Source organism: Mobula hypostoma, chromosome 4, assembly GCF_963921235.1.
Source record: "Mobula hypostoma chromosome 4, sMobHyp1.1, whole genome shotgun sequence".
In the NCBI taxonomy this organism is placed as follows: Eukaryota; Metazoa; Chordata; class Chondrichthyes; order Myliobatiformes; family Myliobatidae; genus Mobula; species Mobula hypostoma.
Genome location: NC_086100.1, coordinates 55,610,300 through 55,633,596, shown reverse-complemented (window position 1 = coordinate 55,633,596; position 23,297 = coordinate 55,610,300). Strand labels below are relative to the sequence as shown.

The window sequence follows — 23,297 nt, the reverse complement described above, 5'->3', positions numbered from 1 at the left end:
AAAATAGCAATATCTGTGAGTCTCGAGCTTCTTAATATTGGTAAACATTTAGTAGCCGTACATTGAAGGAAGTATTATCTTTATTGTTCATCATTATTAAGCTATCGTTGCACTACAAGTTCCCTCTTGTCCATGGCATAGCTATAGAATGCTACATGTGTGTATTATCTTGTTTAACGCTGACCGTAAGATAATCAATAATATTAGTATATTCAGCTTGTGGCGATTCTGTATTTAATTTAATACATGTCTTACTTAACATTCTGCAGTTTCACAAAGTTTACTCATTAAAAACCATTAAGAGAGCTTCTGGCCCAGGTGATTCTTGAGAAGGTGTTTTAACTCCCTGGCTAGATTTGTACTCATTGCACCGCGAGGGCAATAGAGGCACCTTGAGTGTAAATTCATATCTCCTGAAAATGGATAGGATTGTAAAGAAGGCATTTAGCTTTTTGCCTTCACAGGCAGGCAGGGGTATTGAATACAAGAGTTGGAATATAACTACACTACCATGAGGAAGAGTGCAGATAAGATTCACATGAATGTTGCCTAGCTTTGTCCGTAACACGAGGGCAGTAAAAGGCTTCACAGGTGTCACCCGCGAAGTGTAGAAGCATCCGAACGGCAGACGCTACCATGGTTAGCTTCCAAACTGAGCAATGTCGTTCGCCGAGCCTTGAAGGTCAGGTCAGAATGTGGCACATTGATCACATCTTCGTGACGCTCAAGCAACACCATAATTAGATTGCTGTAGCACAAGCCCACGCCAAAGATAAAGCAGCGAGAATGAGAGCAGCGAATGCTAAGCGCAAAGTTGAAATGCCAATAGATAAACTTGTATTGACATGGGTAAAGCTTGAGTAGAGGCTACATTGCGTGCGCTCAAGGAGGAGTGCAAAGCTGAGGCTACCTTGGCAGAGACAAAGGTGTATAAAGCAGCAGTTGACTTAAATAGTGGTGGGCATCTCTCTGCAAAGGTGACTGATGAAATACCCATTGGTGGAAGCCCTCTAATACAACATGGTTGCTTAACAGAGGATGAAATCAAAGCAGCAAACATAGGAACCAGATTCCTGTCATGCTTCACACCAATTTTCTATCCAGTCCTTCTCCTGAACTTGCATCCTCTAGGTCAGATTCAAACCCAAAGAAATATGAATCCTCATTTAAAGTAGAATGTGAGAAGTGCCCAAGATCACCCATCTTGGAAACACATGGGTGGTCAGCATTTAATAAGAGCAGGCAAGGGCTTAACAGTGCACCAAGTGCATCATAGGCTCTCCTTTCAACAGAAGCTACCACAGAACCAACTGCACAGCCCTCATTCGTTGTACCAGGCTGTGGTGACAAATCACCATTGGACAATTATTTGAGTGAGATGCTGAGACTGAGCAGAGAAGTCTGAGACAGAGTCAATCCAAATATGGCAGGACAGTCATCTAGAGAGTACTGGAGAATCCAAGAGAGTAGCAAGGTGAACTGGAGAGGTAGTAACAATATACTGCAGAGCACAGATGGACACACGGTGCAGCAAACACCAGTGGACTCTAGGGAATTGAGCCAAGAAAGTCTTGACGCTTCAAAAGAATTAGATCCACGTACAGTTGTAAATTCAGGGGCAGTACCGTGGGCTACTGGTTCAGTGTTACGCACCAGCAGCAATAGATATTAAATTGAGTCGGGTTTTATAAATAAACAACAAAATTTATTAAACTCTTCTCAAAAACATAGAAAGGTAAACAAACGACTAACTTAAACGGAAGTTAACAGTGCTATGTGTCTTTAGTTATCAAACAGTAGAACGTAAAGACAATTCTTAACAGATCTTACTCAAACACAGTCTTAAGTTGTAGTTCAAAGAGTCCAAGGGATTTATGAAATAAGTGAGAGGAGAGACTTCCTGAACCAGCGATGAAGAAAAGACGAAACTGCTGACGCAGACCCCAGCCGAAAAACGACTTGTCCAAAGAGATCACGAAGAATAAGATTTCACACAGTAACTGACCTTTCGCCGGAGGTGGTCACCACACAATACCCGGGACCATGCAGGGGTTAACCAAAAGTGTGTGCCACAATACCCGTATGGGCCATACCAAATGTCAATCACAGAACACCGTTGTATTCCTGGGTTCGTTTGAAGCTAGTAATTCTTCACTCTTCACTCCAGGATTACGTAACCACCAACTGTGACTCCCCAACAAAAACAATTATGCAACAAACTGTGGTCTCCCCTTTTATACCAGTTGGAACATGCCATCACATGATGTCACATCACCCCACTATCATGACCATTACATCATGCCAATATCACAAGACAATTACATTATGCTCACAAGATACTCACGGGACAGGTAGCACCAGAACACCTGCAGCAGAGCACGGAGCACAACCAGCTGAACATCTATTAGATGTAGCTACTTCCCTAAACATTCTAAAGACGTGCTGGAACATCAGAAGTTACCCGAAGCAGAGCCGGTATTGTTGCAGAGTCAAAAACAGGGGCTTACCCTTACCAAATCTCATTGACTGTGACCACATTCCCAACAATAGGGATGAAATCTTAATCCCCAAATTTGCACATAGTCATCCCCATTTTGAGGAATACATAGCTGCCAAGACTCCCCCAAGAAAATAAAATTTTGATCAATCAAGAGCAAAATTTTAACTACCATTCACAAAATATACAAATGTATAAAGTTTACAAAATGCACAATGTACATGCAGTTATCATACAGTACTAATATAACATATGGTAGGAGTGTATACAAATATCAAAATTCCACTCCATAAAAAAATTACATTGCAAGTTCAACATCTGGACAGTCGGCAATTACATTATCTTTGCCTTTAATGTGAGTTATTAAGAGATCATATTCTTGTAAAATCAAACTTTGTTGCTGAATTGAAATTTGATTTGTCTTCTTAACCATTTTCCTTAACCAAGCCCCGGCCTACAACGTGACCAAGATAGGTCACAGTAGCTTTGTCAAATTCACTTTTAGCGAAGTTACTGGTAAGGTTGACTTTTGAGAGCCTTTCAAACAGCTTTTCCACTGCAGAGATATGTGCTTCCCAAGTGTCATTTCCTGTGACTAAGTCATCAATATAGGCATCTGTATGTTTTAACCCTTGAATTACAGAATTAATTATTCTCTGGAAGGTTCCTGGAGCATTCTCCATACCAAATGGCAGAACATTGAATTCATATAATCCAGATGGCATTACGAATGCAGAAATTTCTCTACCTTTATCTGTCAGTGGAACACACCAATACCCTTTTAATAGATCGACCTTTGTAAGAAACTTAGCTTTTCCAACTTTATCAACACAATCATCTACCCCTTTCTAGATCTTTCTGTCTCTGTCTCTGGAGACAGCTTATCCACTGATGTCTACTATAAGCCTACTGACTCTCACAGCTATCTGGACTATTCCTCTTCTCACCCTGTCTCTTGCAAAAACGCCATCCCCTTCTCGCAATTCCTCCGTCTCCGCCGCATCTGCTCTCAGGATGAGGCTTTTCATTCTAGGACGAGGGAGAAGTCTTCCTTTTTTAAAGAAAGGGGCTTCCCTTCCTCCACTATCAACTCTGCTCTTAAACGCATCTCCCCTATTTCACGTACATCTGCTCTCACTCCATCCTCCCGCCACCCCACTAGGAATAGGGTTCCCCTGGTCCTCACCTACCACCCCACCAACCTCCGGGTCCAACATATTATTCTCCGTAACTTCCGGCACCTCCAACGGGATCCCACCACTAAGCACATCTTTCCCTCCCCCCCCGCATTCCGCAGGGATCGCTCCCTACGCAACTCCCTTGTCCATTTGTCCCCCCCATTCCTCCCCACTGATCTCCCTCCTGGCACTTATCCGTGTAAGCGGAACAAGTGCTACACATGCCCTTACACTTCCTCCCTTACCACTATTCAGGGCCCCAAACAGTCCTTCCAGGTGAGGTAACACTTCACCTGTGAGTCGGCTGGGGTGATATACTGCGTCCGGTGCTCCCGATGTGGCCTTTTATATATTGGCGAGACCCAACACAGACTGGGAGACCGCTTTGCTGAACATCTACGCTCTGTCCGCCAGAGAAAGCAGGATCTCCTAGTGGCCACACATTTTAATTCCACATCACATTCCCATTCTGACATGTCTATCCATGGCCTCCTCTACTGTAAAGATGAAGCCACACTCTGGTTGGAGGAACAACACCTTATATTCCGACTGGGTAGCCTCCAACCTGATGGCATGAACATCGACTTCTCTAACTTCCGCTAATGCCCCACCTTCCCCTCGTACCCCATCTGTTACTTATTTTTATACACACATTCTTTCTCTCACTCTCCTTTTTCTCCCTCTGTCCCTCTGAATATACCCCTTGCCCATCCTCTGGGCCCCCCCCCCCCGTCTTTCTTCCCGGACCTCCTGTCCCATGATCCTCTCGTATCCCTTTTGCCTATCACCTGTCCAGCTCTTGGCTCCATCCCTCCCCCTCCTGTCTTCTCCTATCATTTTGGATCTCCCCCTCCCCCTCCAACTTTCAAATCCCTTACTCACTCTTCCTTCAGTTAGTCCTGATGAAGGGTCTCGGCCTGAAACGTCGACTGCACCTCTTCCTAGAGATCCTGCCTGGCCTGCTGCGTTCACCAGCAACTTTTATGTGTGTTGCTTGAATTTCCAGCATCTGCAGAATTCCTGTTGTTTGCATCTACCCTAGGGATTGGATTTTAAGTTGAAGTCTGTCCCGAGCCTTGTGACCCATCAGGCTGGTGCTTATGCCGGTTTCTGTGGCGTGAAGCAACTGAGAGTACGAGACTCACCCCCCGGATAGGACACCAGTCTATCGCGAGGTTAACCCCCAGCATTTGCCGGTACCCATTTTCAGCTGGGTGGACCGCAGCAGTATGTGGTTAAGTGCCTTGCTCAAAGACACAACACGCTGCCTTGGTTGAGACCTAGGGATTGGATACGCATTGGTTTTTGTTACAGCATTCGCCTTTCTGTAATCAGTACAAAACCGAATACTACCATCTGGTTTAGGCACCATGACACAAGATGAACTCCAATCCGAAGTAGAAGGTCTAATAATATCATTTTCGAGCATATATTCTATTTCTTGTTCAGCGATTCTACAGTTTTCCATGTCCATTCGATATGGATGTTGCTTTATGGGATTGGCATTTTCAACATCTACATCATGTGAGGCTACTGTGATTCTTTTTGGAACGTCTGGGAATAAATCCCTATATTTCATAAATAACTGCTTCACTTGCTGCCGCTGCTGTGGCTGCAGATGAGCCAATTTCTTATCAATATTTTCCAAAATTGTCAAATTTGATAGTCTGGTGGAAATAATGTTTGGTTTAAAATAAGCCTCAGCTAGATCAGCTACCGAGTTCCCAGGAAGATCAGACTCATTGTCATTGATGACACAGTCATAGCGGCAGATTGTTTCCCATAATAAGGCTTTATCGTATTTACATGACAAAGCTGCATTGGCCTTTGTCAATCTGGTGTTTTTACCACATAGTCCACATTTATTAACTTCAGATATCTTCTCGTAAGGACCATGAAATTTAGCTTGTAAAGGATTCGTTTGCACAGGGAAAAGAACCAACACCTTATCTCCCAGCTTAAATGACCTTGTTCTAGTTTCATTCTTTCCTGAGCAGATTTTAAATTTTCCCTTGCTAAGTTGCAAGCTTGTTGCAATCTTTCCTTAAATATCAAGACATAATCCAGCAAATTAGTATCTAGTTCTTTGTTAACCCACTGTTCTTTTAATAATACTAAAGGTCCTTAGACTCTATGCCCAAACACAAGTTCAAAGGAGCTAAAGCCTAGGGACTCCTGCACTGACTCCCTTACTGCAAACAAAAGCAAATGAACTCCCTCATCCAAATCCTTCTCATTTTTGACACAGAACATCCTAATCATAGTTTTGAGGGTAAAATGGAACCTTTCTAAGGCCCCCTGTGATTCTAGATGGTATGCAGATGATATAATCTGTTTGGCCCCAGGTTATAAACTACCTGCTGGAATAATCCAGACATAAAATTACGTCCTTGATCAGATTGGATTTCTTTAGGCAACCCAAATAAAGTAAAAACTTTATGAAATCCTTCATCACAGTTTTCGCTTTTATATTCCTGAGAGGTATTGCTTCTGGAAACCTAGATGCTGTATACATGATGGTCAGCAAGTACTGATGTCCAGCTTTAGTTTTTGGCAATGGGACAACACAATCTATAATAACTTTAGAAAATGGTTCACCAGATTCAGGAATAGGTTGCAATGGGGCCACTGGGCTGACTTGATTAGGTTTACCCACAACCTGACAAGTGTGACAAGTTCAGCAAAATGTCGCCACATCTTTCCTCAAACCAGGCCAGAAGAAGTGTTTCAAAACTTTGTTCACAGTTTCCTTCACACCTAGATGGCATATTACGAGCCAAAGTTAAAATTTCATTCCTATAGACCTTAGGAACAACTACCTAGTGAACAACTGCCAAATCCTCATTTGCAGGAATCTCAGGTGGTCTCCACTCTTGAAGTAATACCCTATTGGCACCTTCTCAATCTCGTTTTCTGGGAGAGCGTTCTCTCGCAAGTTGGCAATCTCAGGATCTCTGCTCTGCTCCGCTATAATCTCCTTCCTGGGGTGTATGGGGTGTCAGGGAGGGGTAGCACCTCTGGTGGGGGAAACATGTTGTGTCCTTTTCAAGGCGGTTAGTCCAACTTTGGTCCCTACCTGGCACTAAGCTCTCGCCTGTGGCTCCCTGTAGCTGTTTGTATGCAACAGCGGCCATACCCTGGGCAATGGCTTCGACAAGCCGGCCAAACCAGGTGAGGGTAGCCAACGGGTCTCAAACCCTCGGTGAGATAGGCAGTTGTCTATCCCAGCATGTGAAGACAGACTCTGGCGGACTGAGCAGACGAGACCAATGGAAGGTCCAATGGTCAAGAAAGCGATCTCTGCAAGTGTCGTGGAACGTGTAGAGCAGGACAAGACACAGAAGATATCCTGGTCATCCACTGCACCTAGCCCCATCTCCAGCCATCTCGACTCTGTCTTGCCACTGGATCCAGATGAAAATTGGGAAGAGACAGTGAGGCTGACGCTGCGCAACTCTCCCTCACTTAAATCCAAAACACGCACTAAACTCGACACCATCATAATGGTGTTGAGATCCTCATCAACATCGACGATGGACCAACAATCTCCTTCCTAGACAAAGACAAGTCTTTATGGTCAGACTCACTACCAGGATCTTGATCAAACAAGGAAGGTAGGAAAGTTCTGACAAATCATTAAAATCTGAATCCCGATTTGAGCTGTCATGAGTAGTAGACCCATGCTGCACAGAACCATCTGCCTTGGCAGACTTTTTGGCCATAGCTCAGGTTACTGCATAGGAGGGGTACATGTTAGAATCCATCTTTGGATCATCAGTGATTGGCTTAGTTTGTCAGCTGCACTGCAGGAACAACTTTTCCATCTGCTAGGTCATTCCCTATCAATAAAGAAACACCATCCACCGGTAAACTGGGTCATAGTCCGATTTTAACAGGTCCTGAAACTATCCCTGACTTTAAAACTACTTTGTGCAGAGGTACAGGTGTAAGGTTGCCCTCAATACCTCGTATAAGATTTCCTTCACCAATGTCAGTCTCATCACTAAACTATAGAACACTGTCTAACATAAGTGACTGAGAAGCCCCAGTATCCCAAAGAATTTTTATTGGTACTTGAGTGGACCCTTCATTCAGGGAACCAAATCCCTCTGACATAAAATGATCAAATCCCTTCCTAACTCGGTCAGACCTCGTCAGAGCTTCCTTTGAATGTCCTGAACCCTGCAGGTTTATGGATATTTCAATGCGTTGGACACAGTCATCTGGAACTGCCTCCTTTTCCTTCTTCTTCAGACGGAAACAGTTAGCCATAACATGACCAGATTTCCGACAATAGTGACAAATAAGACTAAAATGTTTTTCCTTCACTTGCTTCCCTTCATCCTTACCTTTATCACTAGCTTCCGCTTTAATTTCCGGTTTACCCTGACTATCCATGCTACTCTTTTGGAAAGTCTTAATCGGAGTAAACTTACTCTTCTGGGTGAGAGCAAACTCATCTGCTAATTTAGCAGACTCTGGCAACGTGGCAGGATCCTTTTCATCCAAGTATGCCTTTATGCCATCAGGGATGCACCTTTCAAATTCCTCTATTAAAACCAACTCTTTCAAGTTGTCATACTCTCCATTCACATTTATGGAGGTGCACCAGTGCTCAAAGCACACAGATTTGTTATAGGCAAATTCCACGTAAGTCTGGTTCACAGATTTCTTCAGACTCCTAAATCTCTGTCTATAAGCTTCCGGAACCAATTCATAAGCTTTAAGTATAACCTTCTTCACAGTATCGTAATCATCTGCCTGTTCACTGGTTAAGGCTGTATAAACCTGTTGTGCTTTAACTTTAGATACACTTTGTAAAAGGACAAGCCAGCCCTTTTTCGGCCACTATGAACTCTGAGCAACCTTCTCAAAATGCTGGAAGTATTTATCAACACCTGCCTCATTAAGTGGAGGAACGAATTTAACTTCATGACTAGCAACAAACGGTACACCAGAGTCTCCCGCTAGGCCTCTTTGCTTCAATCTCTCTATCTTTTCTAGCTCAAACACCCTCTGTCTTTTGGCTTCTTCCCTCTGTTTGTCTGCTTTTTCCCTCTGTTTGTCTGCTTCTCCAGCATCATACTGCCTCTGTTTTTCTGCAGCTTCTAATCAACTGCGTTCCAACTCAGCCTCTATTTTAAGTTTACCTAATGCTATTTGTTCTAACTGTAACCGGATCACATCTTTACTTACAGGAAACTTCTCTATCACCACTTCATCAAACACTTTCATAGCTATATAATACTCAACTAATTTCCTCTGAATCTCTAGTTTCGCAGTAGCTGTCGTTATCCCTGTAAGCTTCAGTTCCTTAGCAATTTCTAGCACCACACCCTTTTTTGCTTTCTCTAATACCGCAGGGGTTAGTGATTCCAGAAAGCTCACAACATCCATTGCTGCTGATTACCACACACAAACCAATCAAACAAAAGGAATCGGGTATGTCCCTTATCCCCAATCAGAATGATAATTAAACAATCAATAAGCTCCAAATTCGTTCGTATCCTGGACGAGCCCCCAATTTTGTGTTACACACCAGCAGCAATAGATATGAAATTGAGTCAGGTTTTTATAAATAAACAATGAAATTTATTAACCTCTACTCAAAAACATAGAAAAGTAAACAAACGACTAACTTAAATGGAAGTTAACAGTGTTATGCGCCTTTAGTTATCAAACAGTAGAACGTAAAGACAATTCTTAACAGATCTTACTCAAATACAGTCTTAAGGTGGTAGTTCAAAGAGTCCAAGGGATTTATGAAATAAGTGAGAGGAGAGACTTCCCGAACCAGCGATGAAGAAAAGACGAAACTGCTGACGCAGAGAAATGCCTTGTCCGAAGAGATCACGAAGAATAAGATTTCACACAGCAACTGACCTTTTGCCGGAAGTGGTCACCACACAACACCTGAGACCATGCAGGGGTTAACCAAAAGTGTGTGCCACAATACCGATACCAAATGTCAATCACAGAACGCCGTTATATTCTTGGGTTCGTAAGAAGTTAGTAATTCTTCACTCTCTCTCTCCTTCCACGATTACATAACCACCGACTGTGACTCCCCAACAAAAACAACTATGCAACAAACTGTGGTCTCCCCTTTTATACCGGTTGGAACATGCCATCACATGACGTCACATCACCCCACTATCACGACCATTACATCACGCCAATATCACGAGACAATTACATCATGCTCACAAGATACTCACGGGACAGGTAACACCAGCACACCTGCAACACAGCCAGCTGAACATCTATTAGATGTAGCTACTTCCCTAAACATTCTAAAGTCATGTGCTGGAACATCAGAAGTTACCAGAAGCAGAGCCGGTAGCTTTGTTGCAGAGTCAAGAACAGGGGCTTACACTTACCAAATCTCATTGACTGTGACCACATTCCCAACAATAGGGATGAAATCTTAATCCCCAAATTTGCACATAGTCATCCACATCTTGAGGAATACATAGCTGCCAAGACTTCCCCGCTTGACTCTGCTGCTGAGATTCACCTGTTGCTGGGCAGAGACACTATCCATGCACATAAACTACGTGAACAGTGCAATGGTCAGCTCATTTTTCCTTACACCCTATGACTGGTCCTAGGTTGGGTCATTATGAGTGAAGTCTGCCTCAAGGGTGCTCATCAGATCACTGTCAGCATATTCAAAGCTAACGTCCCGGCGAATGGGCACCCATGTCATTTCAGACCCTGTGGGAGTAGTGTCTATAGTATACGACAGAAAAGATTGCAGGAGTAGCCAAAGGCAGCCTTTGTAATGGTTGGCACATTTATACGCAACCTCTCAGTACAGAACGACTGAATTGGACAAAGGTTAGAATCCCTGCTGTTGTCCAAAAATAGGCGCATGCAGAGGAAGTGTAGTGCATACCAAAGCAGGACTCTCTCTCAATCCAAAGTTACCTTTGTGAACTTTGTCCCTTTCTTAACTCTCAGGGGCTACACCGAGTTGGAGGATGTATTAAGAGATTACAATTCATTTCAGATGTGCTTCATCCAATCCTCATTCTGGGTGAGCACCGTGTCACCGGTCTGCTCATCAGACATCGCCTTAAATATACCCACAGACTTAGCCTCCACTGCTATCTGTGGTAGAACATTTAACAGATTCACTACCCTCTGACAAAAAAAATCTCCTTAATTCTATTCTAAAAGGTCACCCCTCAATTTTGAGGCTGTGCCCTCTAGTTCTGAATACCTGCACCGTAGGAAACATCATCTCCACAACCACCCTACGCAGTCCTTTCAACATTCAGTAGATTTCAACAAAATCCCCCTGCATTCTTCTAAATTCCAGTGCACACCGGCCCAAGGCTGCCAAACACGCCTCATATGTCAACCCCTTCCTTCCCAGAATCATCCTCATGAACGTTGTTACATACCCCGTAACTGGGTTGCCAAACCAGCAGAAATGGATCACTCAGTTGGAGTCTGGATTACTAGAACTAAGAAAGTTTTATTAAAGAAACAAGCAACACAGTACTCTAATCAAAAGGATAATGAATGCAACAGTTCAGCAATGATAAACATACATGTACACAGAATTAAGATAACAGGATCAATCAAGCTCTATTGTTGTCTAGGGGTAAATGACCAGTTTCAAAGTAACGCAATGTTCAGTTCAGTTCGCAGTAATCACTGCCGTGGCGATGGACAGTGGGGGGGGAAGGAGAGAGAGAGTAAATACGAATGACTATTCAGGGCTTCCAGACACAGATCTTCGCAGTCAGCTTTCGAACGAGTCCTTTGCAATGTCATCTGAGGTCACCGACCGTGACCCCTCCGTTTCCAGACACGATCGTTTCTCTGCGGTGAACCTGGCACCCAGGCAAGGGTGGACACACACCAGGTTCCCGCCGATCGTACCTTTCCACCCTGTGCGTTTATGGCCCGATACTTCCCACCGACTTCTGAGAGACGCACTGCTTCCAGGGTCTTGTTACCTCGGGTGTCGTGTGTGTTCTGCCTTAGCGAACCTGTCCCTTTTTATCCCCTGCTGGGGTATCGCCTGTCCATCACTTCAAACAGTTCAGGGTTCAAAGGGGGAGCCGCTCTAGACAGCTCTCTCTCCCGTCCCTTCATTACACATCTCTAAATGCTGCTCCATTGTTTTCCTTATCTCTCTCTCTCCTGAAAACAGGTGGCAGACCAACCGCTGATTCCACAGGACAGCTAACATCTTAATCTATGCGTATTCCTGTCACAACGTCCTCTGGACTCTCTCCAATGACAATATATCCTTTCTGAGATATTGTGCCCAAAACTATTGACAATACTCCAAGTGCAGTCTGACTAGTGTCTTATAAAGCCTCAGCATTATCCCCTTGTTTTTATATTATATTCCCCTTGAAATAAATGACAACATTGCATTTGCCTTCTTTACCACAGACTCAACCTGTAAATTAACCTTCTGGGAGTCTTGTACAAGAACGCCTATGACCCTCTGCACCTCTGAAGTTTGAACCTTCTCTCCATTTAAATAATAATCCGCACTATTGTTCCTTATACCAAAATGCATTATCATGCATTTCCCAACACTGTATTCCATCTGCCACTTTCTTTGCCCATTCTTCCAATTTGTTTAAGTCCTGCTACAATCGCATTGCTTCCTCAGCACTACCTACCCCTCCACCAATCTTTGTCTCATCCGCAAACTTTGCCACAAAGCCATCAATTCCATTATCTAAATCAGTGACAAACAATATGAAAAGTAGCAGTTCCAATACTGACCCCAGAGGAATAACACTAGCCATCAGCAGCCAACCAGAAAAGGCCCCCTTTATTCCCACTCACTGCCTCCTGCCTGTCAGTCATTCCTCTGTCCATACCAGTATCTTTCTTGTAACACCATAGGAATTTATCTTGTTCAACAGCCTCATGTGTGGCACCTTATCAAATGTCCTCTGAAAATCGACCTAAATGACATCCACTACCTCTCCATCGTCCACCCTACTTGTACCTTCCTCAAAGAACTCTAACAGATTTGTCAGGCAAGATTTCCCTTCACAGAAATCATGTTGACTTTGACCTATTTTAACGTTAGTCTCCAAGTGCTCTGAAGCCTCATCCTTAATAATAGACTCCAACACTTCCCCAACCACTGAGGTTAGGCTAACTGGCCTATAATTTCTTTGTTTTTGCCTTCCTCCCTTCTTAAAGAGTGAAGTGACATTTTCAATTTCCCAGTCCTCTGGGGCCATGCCAGAATCAAGTGATTCTTATAAGATGATTACCAAAGCATCCATTATCTCTTCAGCAACCTCTCTCAGGACATTGGAATGTAGTCCATCTGGTCCAGGTGATTTATCCACCTTAAGACCTTTCCGTTTGCCCAGCACTTTTTCCTTTGTAATAGCAATAGCACTCACTCCTGCTCCCTGACACCCCGGACCTCTGGCACACTGCTAGTGTCTTCCACAGTGAAGATGGATGAAAGTAATCATTAAGTTCATTGCCATTTCTTTGTCCCCCATTACTATCTCAGTAGCATCATTTTTCAGTAGTCGAATTTCAATTCTCACCTCCCTTTTACTCTTTATATAACTGGAAAAACTTTTAGTATCCAGCTTTATATTGTTGGCCAGTTTGCCCTCTTACTTCATCTTTATTCTTCTTATAGCTCTTTTAGTTGCCTTTTGATGGATTTTAAAAACTTCCCAATCATCCAATTTTCCACTCACTTTTGCTACCTTATATGCCCTTTCCTTGGCTTTTATGCAGTCCTTAACTTCCCTTGTCAGCCACAGTTGCCTACCCCTGCCATTTGAGAACTTATTCTGTGGGACATATCTATCCTGTACCTTGTGAACTGTTCCTAGAAACTTCAGCCATCTCTGCTCTGTCATCATCACTGCCAGTATCCTTCTCCAATCTACCTGGGCAAGCTCCTCTCTCATGACTCTGTAATACCTTTTTATTCCATTGCGCTACTGAAGGATGTTAGATAGGGTAGATAGATTTCCAGGGGTAGGGGAGTCTAAAAATAGAAGACACAGGTTTAAAGTGAGAGGAAAAATATTTAAAGGAGATTTGAGGGCAAGTTTTTCCACACAGAGGATAGTGGGTATATGGAACAAGCTGCCACATGAAACAATGGTGATGGGTACAATCAAAATATTTGGATAGGTAACATGGATGGGAAAAGAATAGAGGGATATGGGCCAAATACTTGAGATGGATCAAAGGAACACACATAAAAGTTGCTGGTGAACGCAGCAGGCCAGGCAGCATCTCTAGGAAGAAGTACAGTCGATGTTTCGGGCCAAGTCCCTTTGTCAGGATGGTCTCGACCTGAAACGTCGACTGTACCTCTTCCTAGAGATGCTGTCTGGCCTGCTGCGTTCACCAGCAACTTTTATGTGCGTTGCTTGAAATTCCAGCATCTGCAGATTTCCTCGTGTTTGATGGATCAAAGGGTCTGTTTCGATACGGTATGACCCTATGTCTCCTTACGGAGTCCAACAGGGCAGCTTAATTATCTGTAGGCATTTCAGCCTTCAGGCTTTGGAGCCTGCTGACTGAGCATAGGACAGATCAAACTTGGCACAAATACAAATTTGACTTTCAGGAGAAAATAAATCAGATGCCAGGAGAAAGGTAAATATTTTTGAAAATAGTTAATTTATTTTTAATGCTTTAAAATTATTTGCAACATATGCTTGTGTTACACAGCATTTTAAATACAAAAAAATCTCTTTTTTTAAAACATTTATTAAAAAATGTCAAACCAATAATACTGTCCGTATGAGCATATGAAAATTCCAGTTGCTACAGTTATGGGAGCAGAGACTCAATGGTCAAAGAGGTCCTGTGTATTCACCTGACTGCCTGTACTGGTATAACCCTTGTGATGTGATCAGCCACACTCAGTACCTGTGAGCTGGGTTATGTGTGAAACACTTGACTGGGAGGAACAAATCCTGAAATTATTACATTTTGGTCTAAGAGTTGTGAGTAAGTTTTAAAATCATGTAATAAGATGTTATTACTTTATAAACAATCTCTCCAGATCTAAAAAATTAAATTAATTTTACAATATTGCCATTCCCTTAGCATTATGTCAACATCTTCTGTTCATTAAAACAATCTTTTAAGGTCCATTTTATCTGCTACCTTCCAATCTTTATATTGCACTGAGCAACATTTTAGGTAAAAATTGTGCTTTTTACCTCCTGATATTTTGAATTCTTCATTACAGTTTGGTTGTTCTATTTGATTTTGCTGTTATCAGGTAAGAAAAAAAAACAAAATTATCACCTAACAGCAACATGCATTGATACAATCATTTCAGCAGATATCACGAGATCACGGTACCCAGCTTTCTCCGAACACAATTGCAAGACCTGGGCTAATATTCTCCTTTGCAAAATTTGCCTCACTGCTGCTGGATTATATCCGCAGACTTGTTCAATTTAAACTGCAAGGCTTCTCTGCCTATTGTTTAATTTTTTTTATATTCACAGGAGTGGTGGGGTGGCTTATATGTACTGACTAGGGTGGTGATGGAGGCAAATATGATACAGGTATTAAAGAGGCATTTGAAAAGGCACATTAATATGCAGGTACAGGGTCCAGTGACATTTAGACTTTGGAGAGGGTTCAAAAGAAAACTGGATTAGAGGATATACACTATAAGGAGAGGTTAGACAAACCTGTGTTGTTTTCTCCACAGCAGCAGAGTCTAAAGAGAGATCTCATAGAGGTTGACAAAAGATTAAGAGAGGCACAGATAGAATAGACATCCAGCATCTTTTTCCCATGAATGAAATGTCTAATACCGGACAGTATGCATTTAAGAAGAGAGGTGTAATTTCAAAGGAGATGTTTAGGGCAATTTTTTTTAATAATAAGAGTGGTGGGAGGCTTGCATGTACTGGCTAGGATGGTGATGGAGGCAAATATGATAGAGGTATTCAAGAGGTACTTGAAAAGGCACATGAATATGCAGGGAATGAAAGGATATAGATATTGTGTTGGTAGTAGCGATTGATTTGGTTGGGTATTTGATTACTAATTTAATTAGTTTGGTATAGCATTGTAAGCTGAAGGACCTGTTTCTCTACTGCACTATGTCTGAGAACTGGACCCTTGAAGCAGGTAAATAATTGAAAATACACTTGCAGATGCACCAATATTTGAAGTGAAGGGGTGTTGGACAAGAGATGTAATATAATCACATTTTCAACACTTTTCACTTGAGGTCTACATCAAAACTGCTGGGTCGGGGATAATGAGTAGCAGCAAAGCAATACAGCAGACTTTCTGTGACAGAAAAAATATAATTATTTGAAAAGAAAAGTCACGGAGAAACTGAAGAGATTGTGGAAAGACAGCTGTAGCTAAGAGATCCACCTGCAAATTATACACTATGACTTAATATATACCTTTTCCTGATTCTTTGTTCCAGTTCTGTATTTACTTAAATATTGTTTTCATTTCCAAGTTTGAGATATTGATAAAATTTATATATTTTTCAGACTTTTTAATAGAACAAGTTATTTTATATGAGTTACAGAAATCACACTACCAGGTTCTATTTCAATTAATTTATTTTCAGGCTTCGAAAAAATAATTACTATGGTGATTTGTACCTGAAAATGTCTTGGGTGGCAACAGAGCTTCAATAGGTTTTCTTTCCCTCCACTCTTTCAATGCATCTTGGAATGCCCTTGCTGACTGTTCCTCATCAAAATTGCCATTTAGTAATGATCCACTATGAAGGTCTTCTGCACTGCTTTGCACACTTAGAGCTGACTTACCATCCTCTTGATGTACAGTAAGAACCTACAGCAGAGAGCAAATTATAAAATCAGAAAACAGAAATTGCCTTGTTTTATTTTGAAACAAAGAGTTCTGATGAGTTTTTAATTCTTCCATAGACCAAACACAGAAATGGTAAACATTCACAATTTCAAAATACTTTTTCAAATATAATCAAAGAAGAGCACAGCCATGAGTCCGAGAAAGAATTTTTTTAATTCATTTATTTTTCAGAACCTGAGCATTTCTTGTAAATGAGAAGCTGGTAATGTGTTGCCACCTTGAGTTGCTGCAGTCCTTCTGATAAAGGTAACCCCAGATTGCTGTTGGACAGCAATTTAGATCCAGTGACAGTGAAGGAATGGTGAATTATTTTGAATTCAGGGTGGTATTCAACTTGGAGAGCATTCTGAGGGAGTTGGTGTTCCCAAGAGCCTGTTGTATTTCTCCTTCTCGCTGTTAGAGATTATGAGTGTGGGAGGTTCTGCTGCTGTAGCCTGACCAAGAAACGACAATGCATTATATACAGGATTCATGTAAAATGTGTATTTAGGGTAGAGCATAGTGTACCAATCAAGTGACCTGCTTTGTGTCAAGCTTCTTGATTGCCAGAGCTGCACTCATTCAAGCAAGTGCAGAGCATTCCATCATGCTCCTAACCTGTACTTTCTAGATGATGCAAAGGCTTTGCCGGCTGCAAGAAGAAAATCAGGCATCACAGTACACCTAGCCTCTGATTCCTCTTGTAATCATAATAGTTATCTTGTTGGCTCAGTTTAGTATTGATTCAATGGTGATCCCCTGTGTGGTAATGATGGAGAACTTAGCAATACTATTGGTTAGACTCCCTGTTTCTGGAGAAGATGAATTGTGGTGTGAATGGCAAAGAGTACAATCAACATTTCAGCAGAGTCCTGATGAAGGGTCTCACCCGAAACATCGACTGTACTCTTTTCCATAACTACTGCCTGGCCTGCTGTTCCTCCAGCATTTTGTGTGTGTTGCTTAGATTTCCAGCATCTGCAGATTTTCTCTTGTTTGTGGTGCGAATGTTCACTTGTCATGTATCAGTCTACATCCGAATATTTGCTTGGTCTTTCTGCATGCAGTCTGGACATACTCTTTTGCTAAAGAGTTGTAAAAAGAAATGAACAATTTGTGACCACCCTCACTTCCAACCTTGTACTGGAGGAAGACCATTGATGATGTAGCTGAATATGACAGGCTACAAGACACTATTGAGGAATTCCTGCAGTCAGTGGAGGGGGGCATGTTGGAGGTTGACATGGAGGATGACTGAACAACCCTAAACAACAACCTTTGGATACTAAACTTTTAGAGTGTTTTCTTTTAATGCCATACATACTTAAATGCCACCTTGATGCTGAAGGCAGTCATTTTCACCTCAGCTCTGGAAATCTCCTCTATCATCCATGTTTGAACAATGACAGTGATGAGGGCTGGAGATGACACCAAACTGGACATCAGTAAGCAAGTTAAAGGTGAGTAGGTCTTGCTTACAGTTCAGTTAGCAAGCAAAACTTCAACAGAGAGAATGAAATATTTATTTAAAACTTTTGGCAGAACATTGTTGTGAATGCTTCAGCCTTGGCTCAGCATTCGCATACTCCCATCCTCGCTATAGTGTAACAATGTATTCAGTCTCCTCCTGTTAAGTCCTACTTAATTATGACCTTTTAAGTTGAAACAGTAGAACTACAGAGCTTTGATCTGATCCATTGATTGTGAGATTGCCAAGCTCAGTTTATTACTGGTAACCCTGTGTTGCACCTTCACTAGGTTGATATCTCAACCTTTTTAGGTGTATCTGACACTGCTCCCTGTAAACTCCGTAACTCGGGTTATTTAGCAGCTTGGTAGAGTGAGAAATATACTAGGCCACAAGATACTAGTATCCATTTCTTCTCTTAATGAAGATACACAGTGTCTCAAGGATGCCTAATTTTATACAGCTGGATGTGTTCTGGGTCTGTTCTATTAAGTACAATTATTTCAAATTAGCTAAGTAAAAAAGTATTCTTTACTGCAAGTAGTTCACAATCGAAACCAACAATCTTTTCACTGTCTTACATGCCCAAATTTCCCTCCAAATAAATCCTTTTTTGGTGACTTTGTGCTTCTGGAGGACTTTTTTGTTGATTGTTCTTTTGGACACCAAAGTATGAAGAAAGAAGTACATGCAATGATTTTACTCCTCCAGCATGTCTACACCACGGCATTTCAGCTGCTCAGGAGGTAACATTTCTGCATGTCTGCAGACTGCTCAACAGCAACATGAACCATGGTAAGGCTGCAACATTTGTCAATCTATAGATGTAATGGTGTGTTCTAGATTAGCTCTAAACCAAATCTACAAAAAAAACCACAAAGGGCTACTGAAGAATACAAAAGCATTATGCCCCAGACACCAATGATGTTCAAAGTTTATTCAAAATCTTCTTGATCACAGAACTTTATTCAGAAACATTATTCTGGAATAAGCCACGTAATTAATGAACTCCCAACAGGGGCGGTTACATGTCCTAAGGGGGTATTAGGGGAATTGGAAGTTGTCGGGGGGCATTCAACATTCTTGGGAGGACACCCTAACTTGAGGTACATGGCCTAACCAATCGTTAGTAGAAAGGAACTTCCAAGAAAATTACGAGGCACTGGAAAACAGGAAGAACTATAGCTTTGCAGGCGGAGAGCACACGTCACAATACATTTGAAATTCGGCAATCTCATACAACTTTACCAACCAGATATTATTGGGGATGCATAAATTAGCAACCAGGGTGCCCAAAAAGTTCCCCTTGACTCACAGCATGGAACGAGCTCATGCAATTTAACAGTTGGTAATTCAAGTACACCCTCTCAACTTTCTCTACAGATCTATGGAAAACATGCTGGCCAGAAACAAACGGTGAAATACAACTAATCAGTGAACCTGCTGACCCCAAGGTGTTCAAAGCGACCTCGACTTCATATGTGCAGTCAAGAACCATCTTTGGGGATTATGAGACCTTACATGATTGGTCAATCACACTAATTGGAACAGTATAAAGGTAGCTTGTCAAACACCAGCTCTATCCCGACTAACATTCAGATTCCAATCTGAATCCTTGTCAACACAATGTTTGCCGCTGTGATCGTCTTCATCTTCACCTCGCCATTCTTTTGCATGCTGCTACCATCATTCCATCCATGTCAATTCACTGCCGTCATCAACATCCAACAGCCATTCCCAGTTTGTGTTAATTTTTTATTTTAATTTATCCCCATTAATGATGGATAAATATGTACACTGTGATCTCTGTGAGTCTGAAGGTGGTGAAGTCTTGAATTCTAATCAAAAACAGAAACAGAAACTACAGAAAGTCCGTCAATACAATGTTACGAACTTGGAGTATAGCTTAATTCCATTCCCATTAGATTAGCGATGCCCCATATGTCTTGCTTGTAATATTGTACTGTCTAATAAAGCCACGAAACCATCAAGATTGCAGAAATACTTCCATAAAAGACACCCTGAAAAGGCTACTTATGGTATTACTCAGTTCCAGAAGATGAAAGAAGCATTTGAAGAGTGTTGTACACTCAAGTCATTTGCCAAGAAAATTAAAAATGACCTTGATGATGGTCTCATTACATCTTACAATATTTCCAAAATGATAGCAATGTGTGGAAAATCTCATTCAATTCGTGAAAGATTAATAATGCCTGCTGTACCAGAAATGCTCACCACTGTTCTCAAAATGGTACCAGTATCTTAAAATCAATTCCTCTGAGTAATAACCCTGTAGCTTGTCATACTGACGAAATGAGTGAAGATATTTAGTATCAACTATGCACAAAGCTACAAAAATCAGAATTTGGAATACAACTGGATGAGTCAACTGTACAAGACAATGAGGCATTGCTAATGGCATATGTATGGCTTATCAAAAGTGGAAAGGTTTATGAAGAGATTCTCTTTTGTAAAAAGTTAAAAACAAATATCAATAGAGAGTCAATCTATGATTAATTCAAAATTTATATTGAGGATAAAAGTATTCCAATTAGGAACAAGATTTCTTGTGCAACTTATAGAACACCATATATGACTGGTCACCATGCTAGTTTAGTGGCATTTATGAAAAAAGAAATTCCACCTCTGTTTACAATCCATTGTGTAAGTCATCATCAATATTTCAAAGCCAAAAGGCTCAGCCAGCAAATTTTTTCAAGCATGACTCCTGTAATATCTGCTACCAACAAAATTAACGCTCATCCATTGTATACCAAAATATTTCACCAGCTATGCCAAGATAATGATGAAGAGTTTGAATGCTTGCTTCTTCACACTGACACATGTTGCCTATCAAAAGGCTGCTGCTTAAAATGTTTCTTGGATATTTTTGACACTGGGAGTTAAATTTTTGCTCAAAGTCAATAAGAGCTTGGGAAACAAAATTGAACTTCAACATGGAGATATGGCATACCTAGCTGACAAAAATCGGCATTCAAAATATGAACTGCAGGGTGAGAACAATTTAATCCAGGTAAAAAGTGCAGTCTACTTTTATCGATAAATTGGAAATATATAAGCAAAATATTGGGTTAAGAATGTTCCCACAGATTCCCTACTTGGAAAGTACAGCACTCTCTTTCACAGACGGTGATTTGCAAGAGTACTGCTTACAGTTGCAGTCACTGAAGAAGGATTTTCAGAATCAATTCATGGAAAATCTGGACTGGGTAATTAACCCATTTCTTTGCAAGGTGGAAGAACAGGAAGAGAGGCTGCTAGAAGAAATTACTAAATTCAGAATGATGAAGAAGCAAAAAATGCTTTACAAAATGTCAGCTTCTGTGGTATGTGGCTACACTGTCATACAAAGGTTTTTGGTCTTTGAAGAAGAGCCAAACTGTTCTTCATTGCATTTCCATTCTTGTGCCTTGTTGAAAGAGGCTGCAGCGCAGTGAACCACATACTCAGAAAAAACAGAAACAGCTTGAACATTGTTACACCTGGGACTTAAGGCTTTTGCTGTCACAACTTGAACCAGATATTTCAACTCTTGCTAAAAGCCATCACGCTCACAGATCACATTGATATCGAAGCTGCTATACAGTGCACAGTACTGTGTAAGATGCATTTAAAGACTAATAAAAGTTTAAAGCAGAATCATTTTTCTTATGTTAGCATATGGTAGACATGTTTTTACACTGTGAGGGCGCCAGAAAGTATATTGTGCCTAAATGGGTTTGGGAAGTATGAATATGCTTTGGGGCGGATACGTTGGGCTAAAAAAGGTTGGGAAACACTGGTCTAGAACCTCTGCCAGTTAACTAAATCAAACCAGTCCTCAAATGGAGCAACCAGAGTCACACTACAGCAGAAGTTTTCTCCTTGCTTAAACTGCTGGGTCCTTTCCATATGAAAGACATGAAGATATTGCTGCTGGCAAATATGGTATCTGCAACTTAATTTTTAAACATCTGTGTAAGGCTATTGGACTGGTGCCTCCTGCTACTGCCTGGAAGGAACGTGCCATAAAAAATTAAGGACTTCATTAGCTTCACAGCTGCAAACAGTTTTGTAGCATTTCCAGATTCTGCCTGAGGAGCTCCTACAGCTTGTAATAAAGCTTAAAGTTCCCTCCTTCTGTGAAAATGTAAGCTTCATACAATATACTTGATTCTAAATAACCTTACAAAAACACCCAGTTTAAATAATTTGTCCTAAAATGCTGAGAATAGTTCAAATAGCCACAGTTGAGAAAATCCAAAAGCAGGCCAACCGGATCTACCAGAGAAATATTTAATATAATTTTAAAAATTAAAAGAGGAGCTGACATTGTCCTATAATAAAATATCAGGCATACCCAGTATAATGGTAGTGCAAGAAGTTGATGGTCTGATTTTCTCATCCACAGGTGTTATAGCATCATTAGCAAAGCATTAGAAGGGGATGGATGGAAAGGTAAAAAGGTATCCTTCTACGTTAAATATTTCCAAGATTATTCCAAAAGATAACACAATGTCGCAGCTGGTGAAGCTATTATGTCACAGCTCTCAACAACCTACTGTAGTTCAATCCTGACCTCTGGTGGCATGTCAGTGTACAGTTTGCACTCTCCCTATGACTGCATAGGACTTTTTCTAGGTGCTTCTGTTTCCTCCTACATCCCAAAGGAATGCAAGGTTGGTTATTATAAATGCCCCATGTGCAAAAGTAAGTGATATGTTCTGGGGAAAGTTGCTGAGATCATGGGGAAAATTTAAAAAAGGGATTGGTGTAAATAGGTGTTTAATGGACAGCATAAATTTAGGTGGGCTGAAGAACCTCCTTCACTGCTTTTGACCGCGATTAAAAAAACTCTTACCAACTGTATGCATGTTGTAGTAAATATATTGATGAAACAGTGCAACCACTTGGAAAACTAATATTGAAAATGCATTCCCTAAGGCGTTACCTCCTCCTACTGGGCTACTGATGCCAATGCAAACTGAATAGAAATTCTCGAGAATGCAAGAATAGAATAGTTTTAATGTGTGGGTGAGGGAAGGAGTGAGAATAATTGGAGGAGTCTGAAATTATGAGTGATGTTGTGGAATATTCTCCTTTAAAACCCTGTAGCTTGAAGTGTACTTGCAGAAAGGAGAGAAGAGTAGGAAACAGGAAAATGCTGTTAGAATAAAATTCCTGAGATTTTATTGAAATATGGTCATGCCTTAGCTCATATAGTCAGTAATGTAATCTCATTTTCTGATGTGTAGTGCTGAATTACACTAAAAATTATCAGCTAGCTAGAATCTACGCAATGGAATTCCTTAACTACTTCTCACTT

At 41.3% G+C, this 23,297-nt stretch overlaps 1 protein-coding gene across 1 annotated transcript in view; it reads right to left on the bottom strand.

The window, feature by feature from the left end:
• zbbx (zinc finger, B-box domain containing) overlaps positions 1-23,297 on the bottom strand; it is a 153,130-nt gene that overhangs the window by 77,669 nt on the left and 52,164 nt on the right. The window contains exon 10 of the mRNA XM_063044882.1: positions 16,293-16,485. Coding sequence (XP_062900952.1) covers positions 16,293-16,485 — 193 coding nt within the window. The remainder of the gene's footprint in view (positions 1-16,292; positions 16,486-23,297) is intronic.